Genomic DNA, 14,132 nt, shown 5'->3' with positions numbered 1-14,132 from the left:
GCTCAGTATGTGTTACATAGCTTCACGCAATCAATCATTGCTTTAAGTGGTGAGTGGTTCCCAATTTCTATTCTTTGCATGTGACTCCTTGACGTGAAGTCATGTTGTGACTCCTCGACACAGGCCGTGTTCCATGTCCATGAGTGGTGGACTGCTCAATCAAAGGCTGATTTTCCCTTTTTAGATTTGTTTAATTTGAATAATCGTTGTGAAAAGGTAAACTGACCAAATACCATATATAAAAAGAAAAAGCAAAGCTTAAAGATTGTTTGAAAGAAAAGTTTTAAAAGAGGGTCTGAGAGGGTTCCAAATGGGATGAAAAACATTACTAGACTAGTGAACAATACTGACAGTAACATAATGACACTGAATGGTGGAAGTGTTGTGAAAACGGAAATACAGTAAGAAAACAGCGCCACCTTGTGGCAATCAGATCACAGAATTAGGCAAAAGACCAAATGAGTGTGCGTCACACATGCCTGTGGTGTGTGTTGTCTGGTTCTGTATGTTTGGTGATGTCTACTGTGTTTCTTTTGAGCATTTATTTTGAAAGTCTTTGTAGCTGTCTTTCCCTTTTCTTCCACTGAATGTCTGTTTTTAGTTTAGTAGGGTTGCGTAAAAGCATTTGGTATGAGGACATTTTTGGACTGGAACTCAACATTTGATATGTTAAGAATTAGTGTTGTGGGACTGTTGCTATGTGAGCCATGCTAAAACAACAAAATAAAGCACTTCAAGTCTTGCCAATCACCTCAGTGCAAATAAAAACATTTAAGGATGAAGAGAGAATCGGGGAAATATCTTACAATCCTGATTGAATCGACACAACAAAGATTGTTTAAGCGGCGTCTTGTATGCCACAACCTCATTTCAGAAAATGAAAAGCTGTTTCTCTTTACGCTGCCTGCGGTGTAATAGATGTAATGGTGGCGAGATAGTTACAATAACATTCTCTTTCTCCAAAGTGTTTTGCTGGATAAAGTCTGTGATCATGACTCATTTTTCTCTTTTGTATTTTATCATAGTAAAAAGAAATCTCTGAGAGAGAACAAACTGAACACATTGGCTTGAGAGATAGAAAACAACAGTGTACTTAATGGTCCTGTTCACCACAAAATCAAAATATACATATTTGTTCCACTTACCTGTAGTGCTTTTTATCAATCTAGATCAGGGGTCTTCAAAGTTTTTCAGGCCAAGGACCCCCAAACTGATAGAGAGATGGAGCAGGGACCCCCCGACTATATATATTGTGTAAAATTGTGTTTTATATTAAACTGGGCCTAGTGCCATGTATAAAACATACATCTTTACTGTGCATTCAATACTAAGCTATTCAAATAATACACAGGTTCATATATTCATTCATTTTATTTTAAACATATGTAAAGGAACAGTGAGTAGGGGGGCCGTGCCACTGACATTTATAAACATACCTTATCAGCTGATACCAATGCCAATATCAACATGGTCTGTCAATTGCATGATAATCATGCATACCAGCTATTCAAATTGATGTTTTCATTTTAAATATAAATGTGGAAACGAAAATGAGTGATGGCCTATTAGTGCCACTGCCATGCATAACCATACCTGTTATCTTGCATACAATACTGAACTATTAAAATAATGGACAGATTCATGTTTTAATTTTTTTCTTATCAACCAAAGATTTCGCGGACTCCCTGCAGTACCTCCGCGGACCCCCTAGGGGTCGCGGACCCCCTGTTGAAGACCTCTGATCTAGATTGTTTTGCTGTGAGTTGCAGATATCACCATTACTATGGGACTATATGGCACTCGGTTGGTGGTGCTCAAAATACCCCAAAATACCTTTGAAAAACTCAACAGCAACGTCTCTTTCCAGAAATCATGCACTGATTAGTCAATAAAATCGACATACATCTTTGTGAGCAGTTTCGTGCAGGAACTATGGTTGAAAGAAAATGTTTACCCAAACATTTTAGATTGATGAATAACACTACTGGTACAATTCAGCCCCAAAACATTTCTGTTTTGGGGCTGAATTGTCCCTTTAAGACCAAAACTCAGTTTGGTGCTTTGTTAAATAAAGGCCTTTTTGACACAAATAACCTATTGTTATTTAAACTGAAATAAATTGCAGTGTAGACCCACTAGGTGTCAGTGCTGTGCAGCATTTCTCAGACAGGTCCGCTTGGCTGTGGTGGTTATTCTTACACGATTTGATAATCACACTAAACTGATGAACAACTAAATCATATACGTGTTTACATAATACCAGTGTATGTCAAATCTGCATGATAAGGATGCTTCTGAATGTATGTGTGATGTTGTCTGTGTTTGGAATAGAATTACCTGAAAAAAAAAGATTTTCACTTGTGTTTCTTGAACATATTAGAGATGTAGATATGATTTGACTAAAATCCCTGATCATGAACGCTTACTCATGAGACTCCAGATAACTAACCATGGTAATGAGATGTGAAGACAGAGATAAAGGTTGCTGACCAAAGATGTGGACTCGCACGTTGGGTCATATGATTTGGATTTGAGACAAATTCTAATCCCAAATAATTTCAGACATGAAATTAATCAACAGACTTTGACTTGGGACTTTAGCCTTGAATGGCTTGTTACTCTCCCAAAGCCCAGAGTAGAGTAATCTTGGACTAAAACAAAAATATTCAGAGACTTTAAAGGCTAGAGGTCACTCCAATTACTTTGTTAGTATTTATATTTTAGAAGCGTTTTTTTTTCAGTGTGGAAAACACATCATGACATCCTTCAGACTCAAGGCTAGGAATTGGGATGTGACTCAAAGACATAACTCTTTTCAGATGGCTTGTTTATGATTATATCTTGTCACATAACATGTAAAAAAATAATACAACACAAGGATAAGCGTCTGCTTTTTGTGATAAGTACTATCAAAACTAGCAGTATGTAACCTTGGCCTTTTCTTACAAGCTGTTTGCCGAGGCTTTAAAAGGACCCTCATGTATCTGAGCTTCGAGAGAAATATGATCTCATTTTGGCCTTACGTGTAAACAAAGCATTTATGTGGAAAGACATAATTTGGTCTCTGCAGCTCTGATCCAGCACTGTTTTACTCTAGATTTATGGTTTGGCTTTAACTCACATCCCCACTTGTACTTAGATGGATAATATACTGTATATAAAACTATAATCAAAGCAATTAGATCACTCAAAGCATTTAAAATGTCCACCTTTATAGCTATAACGTCATATGCTCTACTGTGCATAATGGTGTATCTTTCACAACAATCATTTTTTGTTAGAGACGCTTATGTAAATTAGAAGATCCAGGGTCATTTGTAGCACAAAAGGATACGTTTATAGGTGGAAAAGGTTCTTCTCCCCAGAGAGCTCTTTGATAAACCTTTTGCAAATTTGTGTTCCTCAAATCATCCAAGAGTTGCCACCTGCTACCATTTTCTACTCTTTGCACACCAGGGACTACAGTACAGTACATTACATGCTATCACTCAGTGGACTGGACTTTCTTCTCGATACTGCACCCTACAGCAACAATCAGCTTGTACATGGTAATGTAAAGTGATGGTGAATCTATAACAACATCATTAGGACCCTGAAGAGTCTGCAGACTCCTGCCAAGAATCTTAACAGTGCACCGCAGCAGACTTCACAGGATAGAGAGTATTTCTGGAAATGTCTTTTGGGAGATTTAGTTTGGAGCCTTTACCAGAATATTTTGACCGATTTCGAGAGCTGTTCAGAGAAGGGTAAATGGGGTATGGGACGCAATTTTGGAGCTACTTTATTGTACAAACTAGAGAGCCTCAGTCTTTACAGTTTTTTTCAATTGCTAACAAGCAGTGTTCAATACTGAAACCACGTGTTCAAAACTCTTCACACATTCAGCGACACACTAGTGTATACGGACCAAACTGTGAATCATTTTTCATTGCTTTCAGACATTCAATCACCACATTTTTCAAAATTCACAAACACTTTTGTCATTCATACTCCACAAACTGCAAAAAACGATGTATTTGCAGAATATTTTTCATATGCTAACACACTGCTTTCAAAACGGATAAAAGCACATTCAAATCAGAATGATGGCAAATTTCAAACATTTCTGCAGTAATAATTTTGAAATATAGAAAATGAAATAATAATCATTCCAAGCTAATTGCAATTTCAGCTCAAAGCCAACCCAGGTGTCTTGCTTTAGTAATTTTCCGGCAAAACAACAGGTGAGATGATACATATTACAGTACAGTACAAGAGGAGGAGTTTTTCTCTGCATGGAGGTGGAAGGTTTATGACCACCATCCACATGACCAGATGACTTTACTGGAGGTAATGAATGCGGGGTGTGGAGACATTTCTCCTGAAGACTGCCAGGGTTGGATTAGACATTCCAAAAGATACTTTCCAAGATGCATTGCCAGAGAAGACATCAGATGTGATGTTGATGAGAACATGTGGCCTAATCCAATAGAGAGGGAGGACTAGAACCATCACAGAACTTTACAATGAGTGATTAGACTACACGTGTTGTTGATGTGTTGACTTTTTCTTTTTTTTGCCCTGGAATTTCAGGATTTTTTTTTTCTTTTGTCACCTATTTACAGTATTTTCACAAATACAGTTTTTTGTCGCTGAATGTGTGAAGAGTTTTGAATATGTGGTTTCAGTATTGAACACTGCTTGTTAGCAATTGAAAAAAAACTGTAAGCAGTTCAGTTGGAAGTATCTGCACCTCACTGTAGTTTATATGTATACTTGGGTGTCATCAGCATAGCAGTAGAGAGATGAGATGCATTTGTAGTAGTAGTATCCCTGATTTGATTATATAGTACATTAAAAAAATATGTTTGTAGGTGGGAAGCCAGTAAGGGATCCTTGCGATCAGTTGTTGCTGTATTGGTGACCCGTATAGGTTTGTCATGGCACCTACACGGATGAGGGTTGGATGTGGGAAGGGTTGCACATCCCTTGCTCGTATCATCTTCCATGTAGCTCTGGTAGGAGAAAAGACACTGCTGACACTAGACGCCATGGAGGCAGCACTAGTACTTCCTCATGTCAATTTTGTCTTGGGTTTCTTTTATATCTTACTTAATGTCTTTATTTCTTATGTAAAGCCCGTTGAATTGCTTTGTCGCTGAAAGATGCTCCACAAATAATCTTGCCTTGCCTTTTTTTCTTTTCTATGAAACCATTTGTACCTGGCACCTTTTGACAGGGTGGTAGTTTTGAATTTTTTTCAGTAAATTACTAGTAAATTAAGTAGGAGTGGGTGATATGAACAAAATCAATATGGAGTCCTTATTTTAAGATCATGTGCATCATAATAGGTAAACAAAGTTATTCCTAAAGCGCCTTCAAATGTCATGTATTTGAGCCTTCTTTTGCCAGAATTTGAAAGACATTCCTAGTTATAGTCATCAATATCCCAAATTATATTTGCATACATGGTCACGATAGTTTTGTTCCTCTTGAGACTGAGGGCAGGATTTTGTGATGATGCCATCTGGAATCCTCTGTGGACGCTTCACCTCATTTGGGGCGAGGCTTTCCTTCAGCGAGAATAATGTCCTCTGAGGCCCACATTAAGGCTGCATCCTTGGAAGGAGACAGTCCCTGAAATGGGAGCCAGATTGCTGCTTCACATTATAGTGGCCTTTAAAAAATTAATAAGTCAAGCTTCATGGATCCACCACTACCTACAATATTACGGCCAAATGGAAGCACAAATGGGGATCCAGGTGGTAAATGCATATTGAATGAAGTATGCACCTTTCACTTTGCATTATTAAACGGTGTGGTTGAATTATGTTTGAATAAAGGAACTGGTTGTCCTGTTTTTTAGATGTGTACTGAAATTGACTTTGTGAATTTGGAGATCAAGTCTTCTTGATTGGTCTCGCTTAAAATACTTTTAATTCTTCTTGGATGTATTTTATTATTCATACATCAACTGTTAAATGTATTTTGATTTTGTATTGACAAATCTGATGAATAGCTAATTTGATTAGGCTACCTTTTTTATTTTTTTATATCTTCAATACGTTAATTGTTCCCCCCCTTAGTGTCTATATGAATACTGATTGTAGATGTTCTCTAGCAATTAGCAAAGCTCTGGAGGGGATAAGCAATCATCTTTTATTATTATTGTCATTATTATTGTAATTGTCATTGTTGTTTCGGTAGTAATAGTAGGCTTAAATGTAACCATGATCATCATTAGCACAACAAACACAGTTGCAAACTACTTGCAAGTGTTAATGAAAGAGAAAGAACAATAAATACTTAGAGGAATCATTGAATACGCACTTAATAATTAAGCCTGGGGCTGAGACAGAATCCGGAGCATTGTTGCAGTAAGATTACAGGGGAGTGTGTGGTTTGATGGGGGTGGATCGGGAGGTGGACTGGGGGAGTGGGGTGCTGGAGAGAGGGGAGGGCCAGTCGAGCTACCGCTGTTGCGACGTCACTCAGACCGCTGACTGACTGAGCTCCGGCTTCAGCCTCAATCTGCGGCCAGCAGCAGCAGCAGCAGCAGCAGAGGTGGTGGGGAGGAGAGCAACGTTTGATCCACTACTTTGTTTCCTCCCGTGGCTTCTTTCACTTGGGCAGGGAGAACAAAAGACGGACAACTGCATGATTAGAGGCGCCAGCTCTCCTTCATCTCGACTGCAAGCCAGGCTAGCTTGATGCTCAGTTCAGCCTGCTAGCCTTTGTGGCAGGGCTGTCCATGCATCCGAGGAGCCCCTAAGCAACCCCGGGCTGGGAGAAGCCCTCGGCTTTTTTTTGCCTTGACAGTCTGCAAAAAAATTCAAAAAAAATTCAAAAAAAAAAAATTCTCTGAGTGGGCAGAGAGCAGCATCTCTGTCAGCTTCATTGCGCAACCAGAAAGCGGGTTTCCAGTGAGGAGCATCCCCGCCTGGGCACGGTTACACGTCGTCGCCTGTCTGCAACCTCCAGCTTGACAGGACCAAGAGGCGATTGATGACTAATTTTCTTTTAAGATAGGCTACAATGTTGCGCACCGCGGCCAACGTGTTGGCAACAGGATTGCTCTTCTTGGGATTGTTGCACAGTTTGGAAGTATTCGCTCCGACGCGGGCTATTGATGGTAAGCAGGGCTGACTTAAAGATAACCACAATATTGTGTACAATACTTTAGAAAAACAACTATTGCCTGTAAGTGTGTGCTATGCCGATTGTCACAGGATTGAATGTGTTGTGTGTCCGCATGCGAGACGAGTAGACTGTGCCCTGAAGGAGCCGCTGCTCGGCTGAGTGAAGCAACGTGGAGCGGTTGAAACCGAGGCGAGACAATTAAAGCGGTCTTTTGTTTCTGTCTCCAAGTGCCACATGTGAATATTGCAATGTCACAGCTGCGAACGCACATTTCCTCCCGTCCTTCCGCTGTACACGAGCGCTCGCACACATTCACGCTGACGTTCAGTGATGAGACTCGTAGCATAGGCCCCAGTACCTGCTTAAAGCACTTGTTTACAGATCGATGCATTCATATTTTTTTTTTTTTTTTTTTTTTTAAAGCAGCAGCAATCAAATGCGTTACTTTTAATTGCTCCAGTGGCAGAGAGGCCAATACATGATCGGTGTCATGTGTTTTATAAATGTCAGCTCTCTGAGCTGTAGTGTACATAATGTGTCTGTGTTTTTAAGTCGGTTCACGTTCAACAGATCTCACTGAGCGGTGTGCTGATGTGATGACAGCAGTCGTGCTATTCCTCAACAAAACAACACTGTGATGTTTAAGTCTATATATATATATATATATATATATATATATATATATATATATATATATATATATATCTGGGGAAGTCAAAAGGGGCTCTGTGGTTTTGATCTCTTGTTGGAAAGTGTATGTGACTGACTGCTGCTGTATTGGATCAACTCAATGATGCTTAATTGGAACAATACACCCATCTATGGGGATTTTCTGCAAGTAAGTTTCCTCTATAAGCTCAGATGTTTAGTGCTGCCAGCACTGCGTCATTGTTGTGTGGTTGTTCAGTTTATCACCTGGGCTACATAGGACCCCCCTCGAATACCGACAGTCGTACTGTGATCTGCAGTCAGATAGTGAACCTTTCAAAACAGCTCCCCCCTACGACCCCGTGAACACATACCACCACAGACTGGAGCCACTTCTGGAAACTATTAAGCCTCACAGTCCCACTCACGCGCTCCTCTGTTTGGTAAGAAAGGAAAAGGGCGTTATCAAAGGGGAGTTGGTGCAGACAGATTTGTTAAATTCTTTGCAGGTGAAAAGGGAATGTGGGTTTATTTTTTTTCTTGCAGCGATATAATGCTTCTCATTCATCTTGGGAATGTCTGACCTGTGAACGAATGCTAAGAATATTTTTAGACGACTTTTACTGCGAGAAAAATGCCTCCAATAAGGAGCACTAGCTGCTGTGAAGATAATCAGGGTTCTAAATTTGACATTTCATTAGATTCAGTAGGACTCGAACATGCCTGACTGACTTAAACCACAAGCTGCATTTTGTGAGATTCATCGTCGAGCCATAAAGGCTTCCCTCTGCCTTTGAAGTCGTCTCATTGCACTTGGCAATCCAGTGCTGTGAGTTTCTTAGGGAGCAAAATCCATATAAATTACCACCTTGAAGATAGACTCGGATAGCCTGCAATCACCTGTAGTTTCTCCCTCCTCCTTAAATCTACAGCAACTGCTTTAAAGCAAACAGTTTGTGCCTTGACATACTGTTATTGTTTCAGTGAAATTTTCCTCCTTCTCAGTCTTTAATGCCTTGATTTGATGAGTCAGCCTTGTGCAGTTTACCAGAGGACATCACCAAACCGTAGCTTCACTTGAAAACCCAGTGGGATGCAGAGGCTGCTGAGCTTGTCAGAGCGTCTTGAGGAAACAAACTGAAATTCAGATTAATCAGTGAGACTGAATGCGAAACTTACTCAACTACTTGGATTTTACTGGGTGCCTGCCTGTAATTGTAACGTCCACATTTTGAAGCCAAACTCACCAGACCTCAGCCAATATGTCACTTGTTGTGTAGGAAATTAGACTGCATGTTACTCCCCTTCAAACACAGCTAAATTACTTTTTTTAAACCCTCTTTGATTGCCCCTTTAATTTTTAAGGCCCTTTGAACCACATATGTTACTAGTAAAGTTTTTTTTCAGACTTGCCTGGAACTCTCCTTTTTCCATTTTCTAGACCTCTAAAGATTTTTCTCTCTCTGTCTCTGTACTGGAGCCAGAGCAAAGACCCTGGGCCACCAACAAACCCTGAGTTTAATTGGTTCTAAACTGCTCTTTGTTTCCCAGAGGAGACCTCCACGAACAGTCTCAAATTGTTCAGAAGGCGCTGCTAATTGGGGGCCCTGGTGGAAAAGGCCCTAATGAAAGAATTTGCATCGTTTCTCTTCATGAAAGTACTGTAACGTCACTACAAAACCAGATCACTAGTCCTCAGAAATGGACAGTGCTGTCCTTCAAGGCTTTAAGTGGTGTTTCCGCAGAAAACCTCTATTTTTCTCATTCAGATAATCATTTAAATGTTTCCTTAATTTCCTTAATTTCCCTGCCTTAAATATTAATCTTATTCATTAAGTAGCACAGGCTCCTTTTTTCTTAATTAACTTGCCATGTAGTGCTTCTGCTGGCACTTTCCCCCAGTGGACGTCTCTGCAGTAACATTTGGTGGAGGCCTGAGCACTGGCCCAGCATTTGGCTGTTATTGGGGTAATACTGCTATCACAGCCACATCCACATGGCCGAAAGGTTACCACTTTATTGTTTACTGACAACTGAGGGCAATATGGAAAACAGAGTACACTTGTTAGGTCCTTGTCACGGTTGACCGTAGTTAAAAGCAGTTAGTGCAAATAAGTTTATACAACACTGCTATGAATTCATGGTTTAGATCAGTGCATAACTGCGTGTTGGTTGCTGCCTAAATGCCTTATATGACACACTGAAAACCACTGCATAACTGAGCAGGTATCAAATCCAGTACTTTGGTCAGCAGCTTTTCCTGGGGAAAAACAACTCGGAGGCTAAGTAAAGTTCAGTCACATTATTACACTGATGGTTTATGTGGCTGAATGGTTATAATGAAATTCTGTAGCCATAGATTTCCAACTGGCACACAAATGACAATACAACTGCGTCCCACCTGATGTGAAATCTTAGTGGCATTTATTTGTAATGATCTGTAAATACACAAAGCATTGGTAAGTGCTCCTCTTATTCCTTTTTTACTGTTTTTTTTTTAAATTCACCTTCTCGTCGAGAGATCTGTTTAATATGTAGCCTGGCACAAAAAACACTAATCTTAGCATAAAGACCAGAAACAGCCTGAAGTTATCAAAATCCAGCTTCCAGCACCTCTAAAGCAATCAGAGGAGAATACAGGAAGTCACTGCTCACAGACTAAGAATTGTCCCACACATAACCCAGAGTAAAGCCACACATTTTTGTTTGACACTTTGGTTTTTGTACAGATTAAACAATGATATAACATGTTAATCAGTGAAGAGATGCTTTATGCTAAGCTAAGATAACTGTCCCCTGGATCCAGCTCCACACTGAACAGACACATTTATAGATGCATAGGTATAGATCTTCTCAGTTAACGCTGAACAACAAAGAGAACTTTAAACAAATAAAGTCCCAACATTTTTTCAAAATGCGCTGTTTATCTCATTGTACTGTATCAAATTGTATTCATAAAAAAAGAGACCTTTTTTTCACAATTGCCGAAAAACACTGCTGAAGTCTTTAAAAGCTGACGTGTATTATAGCTAAAGTGCTCTGGGTACATGTTGCCAGGCTTTGTCAGCACAGCCCTATAACCCACTTTAGAGCAGTGAGCCACTGACTGAGATACACTATCTAGAATAGATGGAGCTAATTTAGGATTGGAGATAGAACATGGTCTAAAGAGGCCCTCTGAAAGAACATGAGCAGAAACCTCATGTCTATATTCACTATACATTAGCCAGCAACTTCAGACATTGCAGCTATCAATACATGAAGGCAAGGACAGGGGGAAAAAAATCACTCACGCAGGCTCAGAGAAATGCTAAGCCCTACCTGCCAGAAGGCTTTGATTTAGCTAAAACCAAATGCTGAGGTGGAGGCTGTATTGGCTGGAAAATCTGTCTTACTCAGTGGTTATTCTCTCTCTTGGGACAAAACGACAGAAATCCATCCTGCATGATGACTTTAGGTTTAACATTACATATTTAACACCAAGGAAGAGATGCCATTTTTCTTTCTAGACTAGAAATAACTGCCTTCGAAGAAAAAGAGTATTGCAGAATACTTCTAATGAGAATAGAAAAGGAGAGATTAACATTCATGTGCTGTTTTTGCAACTTCCCACCTGCAAACACTCATGATTGTATTTGACAGGGCACATGGTCAAGCCCGGGATTGAACGCCAATCCCTGTGGGGCCGGGTTCACCCCTGCATCCCCTGGTTGCACCACATTTTTTAAATTCAGAGTTATTATATCTGTCTTTGTGGCACAGTGTGGGGAAACACTAGTGATAGCTTTCCATTCTCAGCTGTTGAAAAATGTTTTGTTGAAAAGAAAATTGGGTCACGACTTTTTGTTTGACTGTGCAAATGTTGTCTAGCTTTAATAATAACTACAACAAATATATATTTACCTTATTCAGGTTTGTGCTTTCTAGTGAGCTGATGACATTTTTTTATTGTTTACCAACAACCAGTTGACACGCTCACACTAATGTGCAAATTTCAGCTTTTAACCTGCAATAACCGCTTGGGGCAGCAGAATCCAGCTGTGAATACTACACCGACAGATTGTCCCCTTTTTAAATTGATGTGTCAAACCGTTGCCTGCACGGGCACCTGGTTATGTTCCAAAATTGGGGCGCAAACTTGGAAATTTTGGCTCCTTTGCAAACATTTCATCTCCACAGGCGATTTCTGCTCAATCAGCGAGCTAACGTTAGATGGGATGGCTGGCATTGTTAGCTACCGCTGACTTGCAAATTGGTTATATTATATAAAAGTTATATTCAGCGACTTAGCAATCCTACTTTTTGCTAATTTAAAGTTTGGCTGGAGTCAGTGGGCCAAGCAGGTTTAATCAACATACTTTAGTCCATCTCTTCCTATGTTCCATTTCCATCCATGATCACAGTTAAGCAAAATGTTTCTTATCTTTTCAACAATCAGACTCTTGTATAGATTGACAGATTGTGATTGACAGTCAAAGCCTGCTGTGGTAAGCGACCAGTTCGACTCAATAGAAATAGTAAAATGATCATTGATATAGGCTGCTTAAATGTAATCACCTGATTGCTGTTTAATAGCAATCAGGTGTTGAAGTCCAAAACACTGAGGAAGAATGTTTTGTCCTGTAGCTGCTTTGGTGAAACGTATTGTAAATCTAAGTACTAAGAAAGACATCACTTTGACTTTATAACCGTAGCTCACATTTCCCTTTATGGTGTTAAACAGTACATCAGTCACTGTTATACTGTTAGCAGTTAGCTTAACTGCTAAAGCTCTGACATTGTGTAATTCTGCTTTTGTCAGGTTTATCACACTTAAAGTGTGAACATCAACAATTGTTCAACTCAATTGTGTTTCTGTTATTTTTGACTGTATATTATATACCTAAAGTAACTATTCTATATTAAAGAATCAGAAACCCGTGTTCACCCTTTAAGGCTGAGGCCAGGCAGTGTCAGGGTCAAGTTGCATGATTTGCGTTGAGCCGTTCACACCAACAGCATACATGGGCTTAACTCGCTTACTGTGTCAGTCTGAAAGGGCTGTTTGTGTTGGGAAATGCACAATGGAGGATATATATTGGTTATTGTTGCTGCATTAGATTGAACTGTCTATTCAAATAATTATTGTACATGACAAATTCCAAGCGTCATTTTACTTTCCTGTCGCAAATAACGTTGCTTTTCCATCCCAGCTCCAGATGGAAATCATCTTTTTTTTTTTTTTGCTCATAAAATGTTTCCAATCTTGGTTCCTCCACCAGATAAAATGCAGTCTATTTTCAGCATCAGCCCACACAACAAATGGATTCATTCACATCCATTTAAGCCATTGCTACAGGCTTTTCTGGGACAAAAGTGTGTCAGAGCAGACTTGCACCTATTGTAGATGACGTATGAATTCATTCATTGTAGGATGAAAACGCAACATCTTCATTAGGAGTCCCCGCATCTGACATTTTCAGATACGTTACACTTGCAAACAATGCATTTTTAATGACACACACGCTCAGCATCAAGGTCACTATTCTTGCAACCGTGTTTTAGATTCATTCCTAAACTTCTAATCCTAAACACAAAGTCCCCAACCATAACCTTGACCTAAGCCTAATTGTAACACTAATCCCTCAAGCAGGCATTCACCCTTCACTTAGTGGCTGAAATCTCCTCACATGGACCCACAATCATTATTTCGGCCTAACGCCTGATCAAAAACACAGCATGGGTGAGAGATTGTTTGTGGTGAATACTTGCCAAACATTTTAAAGCTTTATTGCAACCAACTGCCAACAAAATTACCAGTACATAGCCCCTCTGAAAACGACGAAATTTGTACAAAAAAACGTTTGTGTACAGATTTAGCAAACAAGATTTATATTTGTCAATTAGTGAGCTTTAGAGGTGCTGGTAGGCAGATTGTGTTTGGCCAGAGCCTTGTTAGCTGTTTCTTCCTGTTTCCAGTCTTTATGCTAAGCTAAGCTAACCCGCTGCGGATGAGAGTGCTGTCAATCTTCTCATCTTTCACTCTGCTAGGAAGTGAAACGTTAAAAAAACTCTTTAGCAGTGCTCGGGTTCCTTTCGCACATTCGTAGGAAATGTGAGAGAGCGTTCCAGAGAATCAATTCTCGTTCCAACCAGCTCCTGCGTCACACTTGAAACTTGTACCGGTCTTATGAAAAGGCACCAAAGAATTTCACATAATCTTCTTTAATATGTTCCCCTCGGCCGCATACTAAGTAGGCTTAATTGTCATTTTTCTCCCTGTGCAGCTATACGTTCAGCGGGTGCTCTGGCAGTGGTGGGGCAAAGGGATTTGTCTGAACTGACTAACTTGATAATAGCGGATCACACCTTGTGGTTATCTGCGT

At 39.8% G+C, this 14,132-nt stretch overlaps 1 protein-coding gene across 1 annotated transcript in view; it reads left to right on the top strand.

Moving 5' to 3' along the window:
• Positions 1–6,491: 6,491 nt before the first annotated feature.
• LOC306693866 (low-density lipoprotein receptor-related protein 1-like) overlaps positions 6,492–14,132 on the top strand; it is an 87,186-nt gene continuing 79,545 nt past the window's right edge. Inside the window, exon 1 of the mRNA XM_079156524.1 lies at positions 6,492–7,111. Within this exon, the coding sequence (XP_079012650.1) occupies positions 7,015–7,111 (97 nt within the window). The 5' untranslated portion in view covers positions 6,492–7,014. The remainder of the gene's footprint in view (positions 7,112–14,132) is intronic.

Source organism: Pholis gunnellus (genome assembly GCF_910591455.1).
Source record: "Pholis gunnellus genome assembly, chromosome: 3".
Taxonomy (NCBI): Eukaryota; Metazoa; Chordata; class Actinopteri; order Perciformes; family Pholidae; genus Pholis; species Pholis gunnellus.
This window is presented reverse-complemented; position numbering and strand designations above follow the sequence as displayed.